Source organism: Carcharhinus amblyrhynchos, chromosome 4, assembly GCF_965287045.1.
Source record: "Carcharhinus amblyrhynchos chromosome 4, sCarAmb.v2.hapA, whole genome shotgun sequence".
In the NCBI taxonomy this organism is placed as follows: Eukaryota; Metazoa; Chordata; class Chondrichthyes; order Carcharhiniformes; family Carcharhinidae; genus Carcharhinus; species Carcharhinus amblyrhynchos.
This window is the reverse complement of record NC_137327.1, coordinates 121,394,344-121,413,456: the sequence shown is the minus strand read 5'-3', so window position 1 is coordinate 121,413,456 and position 19,113 is coordinate 121,394,344. Positions and strand designations below refer to the sequence as shown.

At 42.6% G+C, this 19,113-nt stretch overlaps 1 protein-coding gene across 1 annotated transcript in view; it reads left to right on the top strand.

Annotated features, from left to right (window-relative positions):
- slitrk4 (SLIT and NTRK-like family, member 4) overlaps positions 1-18,903 on the top strand; it is a 41,314-nt gene extending 22,411 nt beyond the window's left edge. The window contains exon 2 of the mRNA XM_080187806.1: positions 14,628-18,903. Within this exon, the coding sequence (XP_080043932.1) occupies positions 14,628-14,656 (29 nt within the window). The 3' untranslated portion in view covers positions 14,657-18,903. The remainder of the gene's footprint in view (positions 1-14,627) is intronic.
- The last annotated feature ends 210 nt before the right edge of the window (positions 18,904-19,113 follow it).

The following is a 19,113-nucleotide window of genomic DNA, read 5'->3' as shown; positions in this document are numbered from 1 at the left end:
CTTTGACCTGAATAGTGATATAATCCAGAGGGGATGCTTCCATTTGGTTTTGTATTCGTCCTTCTGGTGGAAGAGAGACATTATTATTAATGAGCCCATACTAAACACGCTTTGTCGACAAGAGAAAGCCATTTGCAATGACTTTCCCACAACATTATTCTCAATGGTTTTGTCTCACGTATTTCAGTCAGGGCCAACCCTGGTATTAAAGTCCCTCAGGTCATTAATCTTCTCTTCCTTTGAAATGATGGTGAGGACTACATCATTATCAGAATAGAACCTTTCCTTAACATCTCCATCAAAGTCAAGGGTTGGGGAATCTGTGCTGGTGCTAATGGCAAATTTGTTATGGCTGAGCAATAGATGAAATGTCATGAGCCTTTCTTCATGCAATTGGGGATTTCTGGCAGTGCACCCAACATCCTCTCAAAGATGGCAAAACCAATTCTATGGACCAGGAGGTAACTGTCAGCATTTCTTTTCCAGTAGAATGTATACCCATCCCTGCTTGTTACTTCAGCTGCCCCTCCTTAGAAATGCAATCTCACTGAGGCTGCAGTTATCAATTTGGACTCTAGGCAGAACATGTCTTACAATCAATTCATTTTTCTGGCCAATCTTAAGATTATCCATGAGTGTTCTGACATTCCAAGTTGCAAAATTTGAAGTTTTCTTTCTTTGCCCACAAATAGAGTGATCCTGCAGGATGTGGCTCCCCAGCTAATGGATTGTTGGTAGAAGCCAATACATGACCTGGGGAGCTTGGGGCACGTCATTGCCCAAGTGTCTCTTGATATTTCTTTAATTGTGTGGGTGTGAGCATCACTGGAAAGGCAATCTTTTATTGCCTGTCCCCAACTGCCCTTGTAAAGGGATGGTAGTCAGATTTCAGTCATCAGTTGAACCGGCAAGGATTGGGACAACCTTTCCAGTGGCAGCTTTCTTCCACCTTGGCAACAGATGAGACAGACAGGTTTACTTCACCTTGTTCTACGCTTCCTGGACTGTACTCTGGGTGGCAACTCACCAACCACCGCACTCCCAGCCCTCAGCCCGCACTGTGGTGGGTGGCCTTATCTGGCAAGGACCTCCTGATGGCATCACACAGGGTTCATCAGAGTGTGCCAGCATCTCCATCACATGAAAGTGTGCAATCCACAGAGACAGTGGATAATCTACTTTTTCAGAAATGTTGATTGAAGGAGATAAACTGGCCTGGGCACCCAGGGAGAGCTCCCCTGCTCATACAGTGTGAATAGAGAAATGTTATACATCCAACTGAAGGGAACACTAGGTCTTCATTTTGATGTTCCATGCTAAAAAAATTACCTGCAACAGTGCAGCACTCCCTCAGTACTGCACCATGAGAATCAGTTTAGGTTATGCACCCAAATCTCTGGAGTAGGTCTTTTGAGGCCAGGACTCTCTGACTCAGAGACAAGAGTGCATTTGCCATTCACTACAAACAACCAAACAGGGGTTTAGAGAAGATGGGGAAAGAAATAATGGATGTGCTGAAACACAGACACAAAGGTTTCTTTTCAAGTAATGCAGATTTAAATTTATAATGCCAAATGACACATATCCTTCATGATAAAACTTATTATAAATGCAAAGGGCAAGATTTGAAGGGGGTGTACAAGGCAGGTTTTTTACTCAGAGAGTGGTAAGTGTCTAGAGCTGGATGCCTGAAGAGATATTGGAATCAGATACAATAGTGACTTTTAAGGGACATCTTAACAAATACATGATTAGAATGGGAATAGAGGGATCTGGTCCCCAGAAGTGTAGGGAGTTTTAGTTCAGACAGGCAGCATAGTTGGTGCAGTCTTGGAAGGCCAAAAGGCCTGTTCCTATGCTGTCATTCCCTTTGTTCTTTATTCTTTGTTCTTTTTTATATACACATGCATAGGAAGCACTGCAGCGTGACTGTCTTTGTTTTTGAACTCAAGCGTGTATAGATCAAATATCCGATAAAAGAATTGGGAACCATCTAATCAGAGCGATCACTCTTAATGGTTGTCTATAAAGCCAATGTCTTTGTCTACTGTGCCAATTGTTAAGTGTTTCCAGTTAATTTTCCTTGGTGCCCTCAACCTGTTTCCTTGAATGATCTGGACAACCTTTCCTTTCTGATTTTCATTGAATTGACCCAGTTTTTGGGTGCAATATAATTTTTCCCCTTGATCATCTTTCACTTTTGTACACCAAGATTATACTTGAAGACACCCGAAAAGGCTTGGGTCTTGAAATTCTCAGTAAAAATTATTTTAATCATTCTTTGTCATGGCTATTGACATAAGAACATAAGAAATAGGAGCAGGAGTAGGCCATCTAGCCCTTCGAGCCTGCCCCGCCATTCAATAAGATCATGGCTGATCTGTCGTGGCTCAGTTCCACTTTCCCGCCCTCTCCCCATAACCCTTAATCCCCTTGCCTATCAAAAACCTATCTACCCACGTCTTAAATATATTTAGCGAGGCAGCCTCCACCACTTCAACGGGCAGAGAATTCCAGAGATTCACCACCCTTTGAGTGAAGAAGTTCCTCCTCAACTCCGTTCTAAACTGCCCCCCCCTTTATCTTGAGGCTGTGCCCTCTAGTCCTACTGTCCTTTCTGAGCAGGAAGAGCCTCTCCACCTCTATCCTATCCATCCCATTCATCATCTTATATGTCTCAATGAGATCTCCCCTCATTCTTCTAAACTCTAACGAGTACAAGCCTAGTTTATTCAGCCTCTCCTCATAGTTCAACCCCCTCAACTCTGGTATCAGCCTAGTAAACCTCCTCTGCACTCCCTCCAAGGCCAAAATATCCTTGCGTAAGTGCGGCGACCAAAACTGCACACAGTACTCCAGCAGCGGCCTCACCAGTGCCCTATACAGCTTCAGCAAGACCTCCCTACTTTTATATTCAATCCCCCTCGCTATGAAGGCCAGCATCCCATTTGCCTTCCTGACCACCTGCTGCACCTGCAGGCTGGGTTTTTGCGACTCATACACAAGGACCCCAAGGTCCCTCTGCACCGTTGCCTGCTGCAGTTTTTCGCCATGTAAGTAATAGTCCTTCCTACCATTATTCCCACCAAAGTGGACAACTTCACACTTGCTAACATTAAATTCCATTTGCCAGTTCCTGGCCCATTCGCCCAGCCTATCTAGATCCTTCTGCAGACTTTCCACATCCTCCGCACAATTTGCTGTTCCACCAATCTTGGTGTCATCAGCAAATTTTGACACCATACACTCGGTTCCCTCCTCCAGATCATCTATATAAATGGTAAATAGCTGAGGCCCCAGCACCGATCCCTGGGGCACTCCACAAGTCACCAACCGCCAATCCGTAGCACCCATTGACCCCCACTCTCTGCCTCCTATTTGACAGCCAATCCCCTATCCATGCTAACACCCTACCCCCAACTCCATGCCCCCTGACCTTCTGTAATAACCTTGACCTTAGTTAACTTAGTATAGGTCACACGCTTGCCCCCAACTTACAAATTTGGGGCTTAGAGATGGCAGTAAATAAACTAAGCTGACATTCCAATGTGGCACTGTGGAAGTGCTGCATTGTTGGAGGCACTATCTTTCAGATTAAAAATGAATCCGATGTTCCGACCATTTTCTTGACTGGATGTTAAAGGCAAATAAAAGCAAAACACTGAGGATGCTGGAAATCTGAGATGAAAACAGAGAGTGCTGGATAAAGCTCAGCAGGTCTGGCGGCATCTGTGGAGAAGGAATCAGTTAACCTTTTGAGTCTATATGATTCTTCCTCAGATGTAGAAAGGTAGAAACTTTTTCCTTCTACAAATACTGCCAGACCTGCTGAATTTATTCAGCATTTTTTAATTATAAAAGACTTAATACCACTCAAGGAGGAAAAAGTGAATACTCCTTGGTATTGTGGCCATTATTTATCCCACAACCAGCAACACTGAGACAGATGATCTGAGCATGATCATACTGCTGTCTATGAGAGTTTGCTGTGTGGAAATTGGCTGCCATGCCCCTCCTGCAACACTGCAATGACCACACTTCAAACGTGCCCCATTGGTTGGGAAAGTATGTGGGTCTTCACGAGGCTATGAAAGGTGTCGTACCGATGCCAAACTTTATTTCTTAACCTCAGTAAAGTGAGCTCTACAGATGCAAGCAAGCATTCAGACCAATAAGAAATAATTGGTGACTGGAGACTTCAAGTTACATCTGGAATTAATTGCCTCAATTTTTTTTTCTTCAAGTTGCAATGGCATGACATTCTGTGCAGTTCAGTGCTTGGTTTCAAGTTGTGGCTCAATCGAGATGAAAGTCAGGAGCTTAGGGATCAAAAATGCTCCTGGTGCCAACTGTAAGTTGGACAGAAGGCAGAATTCTGAGTTGGATTGTAATATGATTTGCCTTGTTGTAGACCTGTCCTTCAATGAACTGAAGTGTTCACAATCAATTTCATTCAAAAATGTGTGTCAGTTTCGAGTGAGGAGACTTGTAGTTATGTGGGGTATGGTATAACAGATCACTGATTAGTGCTGGATCACTCATATATTTTCCCAGGATGTAGCATGGGAAAATATACTTGTTCAGTAAAGCTACTCAGTGGCATGGGTCAAATATAGGCAAATGGAGGGGAAGTACAAGACATGATCGAATTGAATGGCACAGCGTGGACATCAGAATTCCAACTGTCAAAGCAAAACTTCTTTACCCAGCTCAAGGAAGGCTCCTGAACAAGAAGAGACTAAAGGAAGCACTTCAAAAACAATCTGAAGCCTTATCTCAAGAAATGCAACAAAGACGTCAATACCTGGGAGACCCTTGCTCAGAAAACAACCTCCTGATTGAAGAGACACAATTCTTCAAGGACATCTGACGGCAAGAGGAGGCCCAGAAAGGAAGCTTGAGAAAGGAATCCTAATGATCTAGAATCCAAAGACAAAACCCACTTTCTGGAAACACGGGAATAAGGCTGGGTGGGATTGTGGTTGGTGCAGACTCAATGGGCCAAATGGCCTCCTTCTGCACTGCAGGGATTCTACGAGTCTCTGATTTTATGATTGCAATATGATGGCATAAATAAACAGGTGGGTTTTAGTAATGTGGTATTTACGCAGCAATGTTACTATTTAAATGTGTGTCTAAGCGCAGTCCTAGGAGAGTGAAAAATACTAATAGATGTAGGCAGAAAAACAGTTTAAGAGAAAATTGTACACCCTAAGTTAATTGAAAATTCCAAGCTTTAAGCGACATACACTCAATAGACAGTACACTTCTACAGTATCTAATTCTTAGCATGAATGCATTTCCATTATTACATCGATGAAGAGGGAACAAGTTTGAGAGCCCAATATTTTTCTGCCCCTTTGCAAAGTGATAACAGAAATTGGATTTTCAGAGATGGTCTTGGCATTTTGCCATCACATTGGCAGTCTGCTTTTTTTTGTTTCATTCAAGGGATGTGGGCATCGCTGGGCTTGGCCAGCATCCATTACCCATCCCCAGTTACTCTTGGGAAGGTCGTGGTGAGCTGCAGTTCAGGAGAGGCAGATGCTCCCAGAATGCTGTTAGGGAGGGAGTTCCAGGATTTTGATGCAGTGACAATGAACGAACGAGAATGTAGTTCCGTGTTATGGTGGTGTGAGGAAGGGAACTACCAGCTAATGGTGCCTGAATAAAGCTGGTATGTTGTGATATGCAATGAAAACAAAAAAAAACTACTAAATCACCAACAAATGCTCATTTGGAAAGCCAGTACAAACACAATGGGCCATAACAATTTTGCAATCCTGGGAATTTATTATGAAAATCTCCCTAACAACCACCCTACCTGACACACTATTGTTTGCTTCAGTCATTCCTGCAAGAAACAGCTACAACACTGACATCACATAGAGAGAGAATGCTGCCAGTTCGCTGGGGAGGGCCGAATGGGAATATTGGACAGCATGCTTCAGGAAGAATCAACTAGCATTGGAGGAGGTCATAGAGGTTTACAGGCCCTTCGGCCCAATTTGTCCATGCCGCCCAGTTTTCACCAACAAGCTAGCCCCCATTGCCCGCTAGCTTAGTCTAAGTGATTTTTTAAAAGATAAAATTGCACCCGCTTCTGCTATTGCCTCTATCAGCTCGTTCCAGATACTCACAACCCTCTGTGAAAAAAAAATTGCCCCACAGGACCCTTTAGTATCTCTCCCCTCTCACCTTAAACCCTCTAGTTTTAGACTCCCCTACCTCCGGGAAAAGATGCTGACCATCTACAGTGCCAATTCCCCAGAACGATACACCAAATGGATTATATTACAAGGACAACTTGTGTAGACTAAAGTTGCTTTTATTAATTTTATTCATGGGGTGCGAGTGCCACTGACAAGGTCAGCATTTCTTGTCCAGATCTGAATGACCTTGAGAAGTTAAGGGTGAGCCGCCTTCTTGAATTGCTCTGTGGTGAAAGGTACACACACACGTACACCTTAATATTGGGAATTCCAGGGTTTTGATGACGATGAAATGGATGATATATTTTGAGGATGATGCATAAATTGGAGGGAAAACTGTTGGTGGTAGTTGCTGCCATTGTGCTTCCAGGTGGTAGAGATTTCATGCTTGGAAGGTGTTGTCAAAGGAGCCTTAGTGATGTAGATGGTAAACAATGTTGCCTGTGTGAGTCTGTGATTCAGGGAGCGATCGTTGAAGGGACCATGATCAAGAGAACTACTTTTTTCTGATTCCTTGAATGTTGTCTGGAGTTGCATTCTGTAAGAATTCTGGGAAATGTCTACGTCAGTTTACCAGAAGTGAACTTAAATACTGCAACTGATTGACTGTCAATTAGAGACTTCACGAGATGTGATATGGTAACGCTGAACAATATTTCTATTTCTGTGTATAATATGTTCTGTGTAAGTGTGGTTAATGAGAGGTGACTTGATGGAAAATGGTGGTGTGGGCCTTGATTGAGCAAATGTTTTATTGGCTAATAAGGTTTAAAAGGAGTCAAATGAGAAAAAGCTCATCAGAAATCAGCAGAAATTCAAGCAGAGCATGGAAAGAAACTTCAGTGTGGGGACTGATAGATTAATATCCTAGCAGAGTCCCAGGCCCTGATGTAGATGAAGCCAAGGCTGCCATCTTTTAATCAAGCTTGGCACAGTAATGTTTATCAACTGATAGAGTTCTGAGTGCAGTATATCCTGCAACTTTCCACTGGTCATCTTTTGTAACTGGGCTGATCAAGCAATAACAAATCAGTAATTGGATTAAACTGGTCTCCTAAGGCTGTGCTATGTAAAGAAAGCAAAAGAAGGGTGCTCCGGTTTCCTCCCACAGTCCAAAGGTATGTGGGTTAGATTGATTGGTCATGCTAAATTGACCCTTGGTGTTGGGGGATTAGCAGAGTAAATACGTGGGGTTACAGGGATATGGCTTGGATGGGATTGTGGTTGGTGCAGATTCAGTGTGGCAAATGGCCTCCTTCTGCACTGTCAGGGTTCTATGAAGCTGAAGCATAACCATCCTCAGCAACAAGAAGCATCACTTTGAATTGTTCAGAACTTGAGAGTGAGGGGGTGGGTGAGTGAGTTAATCAACTCTGATATCCAGTCATTCCAATAGCTCACCCAGGCAAGTGTCGAGAAGAGAATTTAAAGCACTGACATAACCTGAGTTGTGTAAGATGGATACAGCTGCGGCAAGGGATTACTCATCTTAAAACTAGAGTCGGACATTTCCGAGGCAACACACTTCACATCAGGGGTTAGAACATAAGAACATAAGAAATAGGAGCAGGAGTAGGCCATCTAGCCCCTCAAGCCTGCCCCGCCATTCAATAAGATCATGGCTGATCTGTCGTGGCTTAGTTCCACATCCCCGCCCTCTCCCCATAACCCTTAATCCCCTTGCCTATCAAAAACCCATCAACCCGCGTCTTAAAAATATTTAGCGAGGCAGCCTCCACCACTTCAACGGGCAGAGAATTCCAGAGATTCACCACCCTTTGAGTGAAGAAGTTCCTCCTCAACTCCGTTCTAAACCGCCCCCCCCTTTATCTTGAGGCTGTGCCATCTAGTCCTACTGTCCTTTCTGAGCAGGAAGAGCCTCTCCACCTCTATCCTATCCATCCCATTCATCATCTTATATGTCTCAATGAGATCTCCCTCATTCTTCTAAACTCTAACGAGTACAAGCCTAGTTTATTCAGCCTCTCCTCATAGTTCAACCCCCTCAACTCTGGTATCAGCCTAGTAAACCTCCTCTGCACTCCCTCCAAGGCCAAAATATCCTTGTGTAAGTGCGGCGACTAAAACTGCACACAGTACTCCAGCTGCGGCCTCACCAGTGCCCTATACAGCTGCAGCAAGACCTCCCTACTTTTATATTCAATCCTGCTCACTATGAAGGCCAGCATCCCATTTGCCTTCCTGACCACCTGCTGCACCTGTAGGCTGGGTTTTTGCAACTCATGCACAAGGACCCCGAGGTCCCTCTGCACCGTCGCATGCTGCAGTTTTTCACCATATAAGTAATAGTCCTTCCTACCATTATTCCTACCAAAGTGGACAACCTCACATTTGCCGACATTAAATTCCATTTGTAGAAATCCAAAATATACCCCTCAAAATTGGACAGCTATTGGAAATTTCAAAGAGGAGAGTGTTAGATTTTTGTTCTGATATGGAGATGCTGGCATTGGACTGGTGTGAGCACAGTAAGAGGCCTCACAGTGCCAGGTTATAGCGCAACAGGTTTATTTGGTATCAAGCGCTTTTGGAGCGCTGCTCCTTCATCAGGTGAGTGGCCATCATGGCCATCATCAATGATGAAGGATTATCTTAATATTCTTGTTAAGCAAGAGTATTAAGGGTATGAAGGAATTTGGAAAGTAAACAGAACAAGGACAGCTAGATTGAGTTAAGATACAGATCAGTCATAATCTAACTGAATAGAGGGACAGGCAAGAGGGGCTGAATGGCCTCTTCCTGTATTTGTACCGTTAAAGATATCTTGCAATAGCTGCCATCAGGTAAGATTGAAAGACTGATTGCTGAATATAATCATTGCAGGTAGAGTTATTGCATTGGTTTAATTGGGCCCAGATTGAAACTTGAAAAAGGTTATAAAAAGAAGCAGAGAAAATGGGATGCAAGAAGGTTGTTGTGGAAGCACAAGAAGAATGGGCTGAGTGGCCTTATTTTTGTTCCATAATTTTTCTTATTTTGCAAAATAATATAGGTGTTGGGACTATTGGGCATTTATCATGAAGTGTCATTGTCTGTGACAGGAGAAGGGGAACTGGTACTTGTAATTTTATTGCACTGACATTCCATAATAGTGCAATGATGGTTTTATGGCACTTAATAGGAAAAATAACATATTTCAGAGACATTATGGCATTGATTATTCTCCAAGAAAATAAAGGCATGCAAAAATGTTGTTTAGCTGTGTGCTATGTCTGCGATGGGGCTTTATCTTTGAGTGATGCAAACTGAGGCCAAAAAATAAAATCTCCATGTCACTTTTTAAGTCCTACATTCTGTTTTATCAATAAACATGGGTGGCATGGTGACACAGCATGGGCAGTACGGTGGCTCAGTGGTTAGCACTGCTGCCTCACTGAGCCAGGGACCCGGCTTCAATTCCCAGTGGGTCACTGTCTATGTGGAGCCTGCACATTCTCACAGTATCAGCGTGGGTTTCCTCTGTGTGCTCCGGTTTTCTCCCATACTCCAAAGATGTGCACATTAGGTGGATTGGCCATGCTAAATTGCCTCTAAGTATCTGGGGTACTAGCTAGGGTAAATGCATAGGGTTTTGGCGATAGGGCCAGGGTAGGATTGTGGTCGGCGCAGACTCGATGGTCTGAATAGCCTCTTCCTCTTTCTGCACTGTAGGGATTCTATAAAGCAAAATTAGAATTCCATTGAATTTCTACAGTGCAGAGGGAGGCCAATCAACCCATCAAGTCTGCACTGACTCTCCGAAAGAGTCTCTTACCCAATATTAATGGAACTGGGAGAGGTTTCCAACTCAATGCCAGGTTGTAACATGTGATGTTGCAAATCAGTCACCCATTAGAGAAACCAGCAGCAGCAACCTGTATTCATGTAGCTCCTTTCATGTAGGAACATCTCCTACAGCACTTCATGTTAAAAATTTGATGTGAAGATGCAGAGAAGATTTAGGCTTGGTGACCAAAGGTTTCATCAGACAGATAGATTTTAAACAGCATCTTTCAGGAGAAAGGGGATATATTCAGAGATGGGATTCAGAGAAAGAATTCCGGAGCTCAGGGTGCAGGCAGCTGAAGATGTGGTGACAAATGGCGGAATGATTTAAATCAGGGATGTCCCAGAGGCCACAATTGGAAGGATTGTAGGATTGGGGGGGGTTACACTGGTCAGCAGCAGACAAGACCAGGTAGACATTTGAACATAAGTATGATAATATTACAATAGAGGCAAAACCAGCAGACCAGAAGCCAATGTAGAACAAAGATCAAAGAAAATTACAGCACAGGAACAGGCCCTTCAGCCCTCCAAGCCTGCACTGACCATGCTGCCTGACTTAATTAAAACTCCCTACCCTTCTGGGACCACATCCCTCTATTCGCATTCCATTCATATATTTATCAAGCTATCCCTTAAAATTCGTATCATATCTGCTTCCACTACCTGCCCCAGCAGTGAGCTCCAGGCACTCACCACTCTCTGTGTAAAAAAAAAATGCCTTGTATTTTTTTTTAAACCTTGGCCCTTGCACCTTAAACCTATCCCACCTGGTAACTTACTCTGATACCTAGGGAAAAGCTTCTGACTATCCACTCTATCCATACCCTTCGCAATGCTGTAGAGTCATAGAGACAGAAAGTCAGAGGTTCACAGCATGGAAACAGGTCCTTTGGCCCAACTTGTCAATAATGCCTAATTTTTTAATCCCGAAGCCAGTTCCAATTGCCCACATTTGGCCCAAATCCCTCTATACCTACCTTGCCCATGTAACTGTCTAATTGCTTTTTAAAAGATAAAATTGTACCCACCTCTACTACTACTTCTGACAGCTTGTTCCAGACACTCACCACCTTCTGTGTCAAGAATTGTCCCTCTGGACCCTTTTGTATCTCTCCCCTCTCACCTTAAACCTATGCGCTTTAGTTATAAACTCCCCTACCTTTGGGAAAAGATACTCTCTATCTAGCTGATCTATGCCCCTCATTATTGTATAGACCTCTGTAAGATCTACGTTCCAGAGAAAAAAAGGCCCAGTCTATCCAGCCTCTCCTTATAACTCAAACCGTCAAGTCCCAGTAGCAAACTAATGATTTTTTTCTGCACTATTTCCAGTTTAAAAATATCCTTTCTATAATTGGATGACCAAAACTGTACACAGTATTCCAAGTGTGGCCTTATCAATGTCTTGTACAATTTCAACAAGACATCCCAATTCCTGTATTCAGTGTTCTGACCAATGAAACCAAGCATGCCGAATGCCTTCTTCACCACATTATTACCCTGTTACTCCACTTTCAAGAAGCCATGAACCTATACCCCAAGATCTCTTTGTTCTATAACTCTCCCCAAAACCCTATCATTAATTGAGAAAGTCCTGTCCTGGTTTGATCAACCAAAATGCATTACCTTGCATTTATCTAAACTCCATCTGCCATTCGTCAGCTCACTGGCCCAATTGATCAAGATCCCATTGCAATCCTAGATAACCTTTTTTGTCCACTATGCCATCAATCTTGGTGTCATCTGCAAACTTAGTAACTATGCCTACTAAATTCTCATCCAATCATTAATATAAATGACAAATAACAGTGGACCCAGCACCGATCCCTGAGGAACACCACTGGTCAAAGTTCTCCAGTTTGAAAAACGACCCTCTTACAATCATTATCTGTCTTTTGTCATCAAGTCAATTTTAGAACATAGAACGTAGAACATAGAACATAAAGCATAGAACAGTACAGCATGGTACAGGTCCTTCGGCCCTCAGTGTTGTGTCGAGCTATGTCCAAACCCAAGACCAAGCTATCCCACTGCCTATCATTCTGGTGTGCTCTATGTGCCTATCCAATAACCACTGGAAAGTTCCTGAAGTGTCTGACTCCAGTATCACAGCAAGCAGTCCATTCCTCACCCAAGCGCTCTCTGAGTAAAGAATCTACCTCGGACATCCCTCCTACATCTCCCACCATGAACCTTATAGTTATGCCCCCTACATCCACCCGAGGAAATAGGCTCTGCACGTCCACTCTATCTATCCCCCTCATCATCTTATAAACCTCTATTAAGTCACCTTTCATCCTCCTCCGCTCTAAAGAAAAAAGCCCCAGCTCCCTGAACCTTTCCTCATACCCTCCAAACCAGGCAGCATTCTGGTAAATCTCCTCTGCACTCTCTTCAATGCTTCCACATCCTTCTTATAGTGAGGTGACCAGAACTTTACACAATATTCCAAATGTGGCCTCACCACTAAGGTACTGTATATTTGCAGCATAACCCCACGACTCTTAAACTCAAACCCCCTGTTAATAAATACTGACATACTATAAGCCTTCTTCATGACTCTATCCACTTGAGTGGCAAAAATTTTGTATCCATTTGGCTATCTAACCCTGGATACTGTGAGATTTAATCTTATGCAACAACCTACCATGAGGTACCTTGTCAAAGGCCTTGCTGAAGTCCATGTAGACAACTTCAACTACACTGCCCTCATCTATCTTCTTGGTTACCCCTTAAAAAACTCTATCAAATTTGTGAGACATGATTTTCCACTCACAACACTATGCTGATTATCCCTAATCAGTCCTTGTGTCTCTAAATGCTTGTCTCTCAAAATTTCTTCTAACAACTTACTCGTTACAGATGTGAGGCTCACTGGCCTCTAATTCTCAGGCTTTTCCCTGCAGCCCTTCTTAAACAAAGGTACAACATTTGCCACTCTCCAATCTTCAGGCACCTCCCCTGTGACGATCGATGATTCAAATATCTCTGCTAGGGGACTCACAATTTCCTCCTTTGCCTCCCACAGTGTCCTGGAATGCACTTCATCAGATCCCAGGGATTTATCTATCTTGATGGTCTTTAAGGCTTCCAGTGCCTCCTCTGTTACAAGTACACTCCTCAAGACATCACTATTTATTTCCCCAAGTTCCTTAACATCCATGCTTTTCTCAACAGTGAATACTGATGAGAAATAATCATTTAAGATCTGACCCATCTCTTGTAGATCCACACATAGATGACCTTGTTAATCCTTAAGAAGTCCTGCTCTCTCCCTTGTTACTCTTTTGCCCTTTCTGCATTTGTATATGCTCTTTGGATTCTCCTTTGCCTTATTTGCCAAGACAATCTTGTGTCTCCTTTTTGTCCTCCTGATTTCTCTCTTAACTCTACTCCTACACCCCCTATATTCGTCAAGGGATCCACTTGATCCCAGCTGCCAATGCATGTCATGTGCCTCCTTCTTCTTCCTGACCAGGGCCTCAGTATCCTGAGTTACCCAGAGTTCCCTACTTCTACCAGCATTGCCCTTCACTCTGAACCCTGAACATTGGTTAATAAACTTTTGAAAGCCTTCCACTTACCTGACGTCCCTTTGTCTTCCCACAGACTCTCACAATTAATTGTTGAAAGTTTCTGCCTGATTCCACCAAAATTGGCCTTTCCCCAATTTAGAATTTTATTTTCTAGGTCAGACCTATTGTTCTCCATAGCAATCTTAAAACTAATGGAATTATAGTCACTGGTCCCAAAGTGATCCCTCACTCACACTTCTGTCATCTGCCCTTTGTTATTTCCCAAGAAGAGGTCAAGTTTTGTCCCTTCTCTTGTCAGACCATCCACATATTGAATGAGAAATTTCACTTGAACATACTCAACAAATTTCTCTCTATCCAATACTCTAGTACTATAGCTGTCCCAGTCAATGTTGGGAAAGTTAAAATCCCTGACTATTACCACCCTATTTTTCTTGGAGCTATCTGTAATCTCCTTACATATTTGCTCCTCAATTTCCCGTCAACTATTTAGGGGCCTATAGTAAAACCTGGTCAAAGCGACTTCTATCAGGCCGCCCCTCAGCCTCTGTTGTTCCAGTGAGAACAAACCAAGTTTCTCCAACCTCTCCTCATAACTAATGCCCTCCATACCAGGCAAAATCCTTGTAAATCCTTTCTGTACCCTCTCCAAAGCCGCCACTTCCTCCTGGTAGTGTGGCAACCAGAATTCAACACTATATTCCAAGTGAAGCTTAACTAAGGTTCTATAAAGTTGCAACATGAATTGCCAATTTTTAAACTCAATGCCCCTAAATGTAGGTCAGTGAGTGCAGAAATGTGAGTGTAATTTTGGTTGAAATCTACCAAGGCAGCAAAAAGTTGAACATCTGCCTGGCTTTGTCTGTGTGATGTTCCTCTACTCTAACAGGGACATTAACCCAGTTATTTGAAGTGGGTTAATTCCTAAGGAATGCCTCTGTCTGTTAACATCATGAGCAATAACTTTGCCCTGAAATAAAATAGGAAAACGATGGAAGGAGACATCCGGTTCTCGCAAAATATAAGAGTTAACATTCCAGCATCGGTGATCTTCAGTCAGATTGAAACAAGTTCTGCTCTCTCTCCACAGATATTGGCAGGAATTTTCCAGCCGTTTGAGCTGGCGGGATCTTCCAGTCCCGCTGACGGCCGGCGCACCCTCGCCACTGGTTTCCCTGCGGCGAGGGGTGCACTCAACAGGGAACCCACATTGTCAACAGCGGGACGAGAAGATCCTGCCGCCCGTTAATGGCTGCCGCAAAACACACAGCAGGATGTGCAGAAAATCCCGTTCAATGTATCTGATCTGCTGAGGGGGTTCCAGCAATTTACTGTTCCTGTTTTAGATTTCCAGCATCTGCTGTGTCTTGCTAAATGTTTTAGCAATAACTCGTGGTTTATGAAAAGACGTGGAAATATGGATTGGTTAAAATTCAATGTCGCTTAGTTTGAAGATTACTTTTGCACTAAATAATAACACGTTCTGGGATATATGTAATGCCATCTGCAACCAGAGATTCTGAAAAGAGCTTAACTCTTCCAAATAAAATTATAGCTCCCATTTGTTGCCACCCCGTGCATGCTTCCTAACCCAATTACCTACAAATGAGCAAAGTATTTCTGTTCCATGTAGGTTGCCTTCAGTGAGTTACGAAATGTATTGTATAGGAACCTGTCCAAATTCAGTTTATTTTAAAAATAAAATTAGGTCATTAGCAAGTCTTATTTTCAATCAAGCTGCTTCGAAATGTCAAGCTCTGCACTGCTGTGATGTATAGGGGCTTGTTTCTGCATTTGTTAATGATGAGAAAGAGGACTGGCAAAATTTTAATCAGGATTTTGTTATTCCAGGCTAAAAAAAATCCTCTGTTCACAGTCATTAAGCACAAGTTGAGGTCAGAATCAGCAAACCTGAAGATGATGCTTTTACGAATCTAATCTTTCCAGCAGTTATGTTCTGTGCCCTTTTGTTTTTTTTTGGTTGCGGTAAAATATGAAGGATATTAAACATTTATTTATTTATTAGTGTCACAAGTAAGGCTTACATTAACACTGTAATGAAGTTACTCTGAAAATCCCCTAGTCACCACACCTGTTCGGGTCAATGCACCTAACCAGCACGCTGCTCGGACTGTGAGAGAAAACTGGAGCACCGGAGGAAACCCACGCAGACATAGGGAGAAAGTGTAAACTCCGCACAGACAGTGACTCAAGCTGGGAATCAAGCCCAGATCCCTGGCGCTGTGGGACAACAAAACTAACTATTGTACCACCATGCCACCTATATATTAGTGCCATACTTCAAAAAAAACACAATAATTATCTCTCCTCTTCCATTTCCGCCACCACCAGATGGATTTTCCCTTCACCTTTCAACATTTCAAAGGGACTCGACAAGTGAATCACCAATTTCCTTGCACTCCACACAATTTGGTTTATTGACTGATCATGACAGGGTCTCCTCTACATTGGAGAGACCAAAGGCAACTGGGTTACATTTTGAGGAAGATCTTTGTTCAGTCTACACACACAACCCTGAGCTTCCTGTCGCTTGCCATCTCAGTTCACCACCTTCGCCCCACTCTGACCTTCCTGACCTTGGCTTAATACAGTGTTCCTAAGAAGCCCTGTGCAAGCTCAAGAACCAGTACCTCCATTTTTCAGCTGGGGACTTTACAGCCTTCTGGACTCAACATTGACCTCAACAATTTTAGACCGTAACCTCTGCTCCCATTTGTATTTATTGTTGGTTAGTTTTTCTATTTTGTTTATTCCTTTACTTTGCATTCTAACCACTGCTATCCTGCTATCCACACCCCTCAGGACACATTTTCGCTTTCTTTAGTTTTCCCATTACCACCCTTATGACTTTATACCATCTGACCTTATGGGTGTGATACTGACTGTTCACACCCCATTGCTGCTGCAGTGAAGATGGAGAATTTGGTGCTCAGCCAAATCTCCGTTCACTGCAGCGAGACTGGAAAATCCCAGCCAGCGCCCTACGTTACTTAATCTCCCCTGCCCTCCATCCTACTACATCTTTGCACCTTTTGCTTCCTTAAATTCTATTATATTTCAAGAGTTTCTCAATTCTGACAAAATTCTGAAACTTCTCTCCATGGATGCTGCCAGATCTGCTGAGCATTTCCAGCATTTTCTACCTTTAAACCTATCTGGGGCTCAAGTTCAGCCTTAGGTTGATTTGATTTTTGTGAAATGTTTGCAATTTTTTTTTTAACTAACAATCCACTGTTATGAGAACTGTCTTATGCTTTCCAATCTAATTCATCCCCAGAGTTCTGCCGCTCATGTGTATCGCTGTGCATTAGCTGGGGTGGCATGTGCTGGTTTTATTAATTGTACAGCATTCAGTTAAACAAGTGTCTTCTGGGATTAACGATGAACACCAGCTTATTAGTCTGTGCTGAGTTGCATGGCAGAGAGGAGCTCACTTAATTTGCCAGACATTTAGAGTTCTTCTTCCCACGTGCATGCTAGGGATGGCCCAGATTTTTTTTAATGGGGTTGGATTTGGACATGCCACAAGAAAACAGATTTCATTCTGTTATTGGCAACAATTGCTGGCATTAGCAAACTGTCTATGGCCATGCAGGAAGAGATCTTTAATGTTCCAAATACAGACCTACTCAGTACAATCATTTGATAGGGAAAGTAATATTGTGAATGGGTTAAATAAAAGACTACCTTTTAGCACGACAAAAGGTCCAAACTTTAATGAAGCCCATATTCTCCCGATGAATAATTTATTGCACCAGAGTAATGTCCTCCCGTGCATTTTATTGCGATAAAATATGATTATTGATCCAGGCATTTAAAAAGGTTTAGTGATCACTCGGAGAATGATTTCTGGCTGGCCACTATCTGCGGTAATTTTGGAGTAACATAAATCGTAACATTTAAACAGAAGAGTGAAGGTGCAAGATTGCTTTTTGTAAAAGGAAATTCTTAAACTTGTTTGAGTGGGCTTGCGGGTAACCCAGTGAAATTAACCTATTATGAAGCAAATGTCCATGTAATATTTGTACCTTAGAAAACTAATATGGAAATTTTTTTATAAAATATATATATACTTGCCAATATTTTACGATCAACATTTAACTGATTACATCAGTTCATTCAATATATATTTTAGTTTTCGCGATATTAAATATCACGTAGCACCTCACCTGCACAAAAAAAATTCTGTGTTTTTTCTGGTGCAAATTGTGATCAGAAACTGTGCAGAATCACTGCTAATTATTTTGGTATAAATCAAATCTTCAATCTTTCTGACACCTCTGATTGAAATCACATATCCTCAGAGAATCTGCCATTGACAATCAAACCCCAAACACACACGCACGCACACACACACACACACACATACACACACGCACAGTCATACACACACACACATATGTACATACACATTCACACACACATACATACATACATACACAGACACACTCATGCACACACACACACTCATATGCACACATACACTCACATACATGTGCACACACACACATATACACACTCACAATTTCACACACACCCACAAACACTCACACTGTCACCCACACTCACACAAGCACACACTCACCCACACATGCACACACTCTCATGGTCTCTCTCTCTCACACACACACACACACACACACACACACATACATTCACAGTCTCACAAACACACATACACACACATGCTCTCATACACACACACAAATACATACATTCACGACTCACACAGGCACACACACAAACACACTTTCACACACATCCGTTTTCACATACACACAACATACACACAGTCTCACATACATATAACACACACACTCTCCCACACACACATACACACACATGTTCTCTCACACACACACACCCTCACACACACATATTTTCACACACACCCACTGTCACATACACACAACATACACACGCACACTCTCTCTCATACACATATGCATACACTCACACACATGCAAACATCCACTCTCACACATACACACACTCTCTCACTCACACACTCACTCTCATACACACACAGACACATGCACATAATGAGTTGTAAGAAGCAAACTGTTTACTTTGTATTTATGCTGCTCATTCGTTCTAATTCCTCAAGGAAGCAGCTCCCCATTTTCATCCACGATTCATCTGTTACTGTAATGAATGCATTAGAGAACAATTTGCTACTGTTCGCTAAATGGGGCATGTTACATTTGGGAGCTGGGTCAGGGCACTGTCTTCACAATCTGTACTTCAATTTTATGCAAACTCTCTGTATACTTTAAAAAAAAATTATCATGAAATGTTCATCAAAAATATTAACTTTAATGTACCTGAAACAGAATTTTTTTGATGCTGTGTGTAATATATCAATAAACAGGCTTGCAGCATTACACACACTGAAACCTGGCCTCTGCATCACTTCTTCTGACAGGCTTATTTATTTTGCCATTGTGACCTAATGCTGCCACGTGGGCCTATGATCTTTTTAATCAAAGAAAAAATCCTCTGGAGGTTTTAAACATGCTTCAGAAATCAAGCTGATGGAGCAATAGGCAAGTATG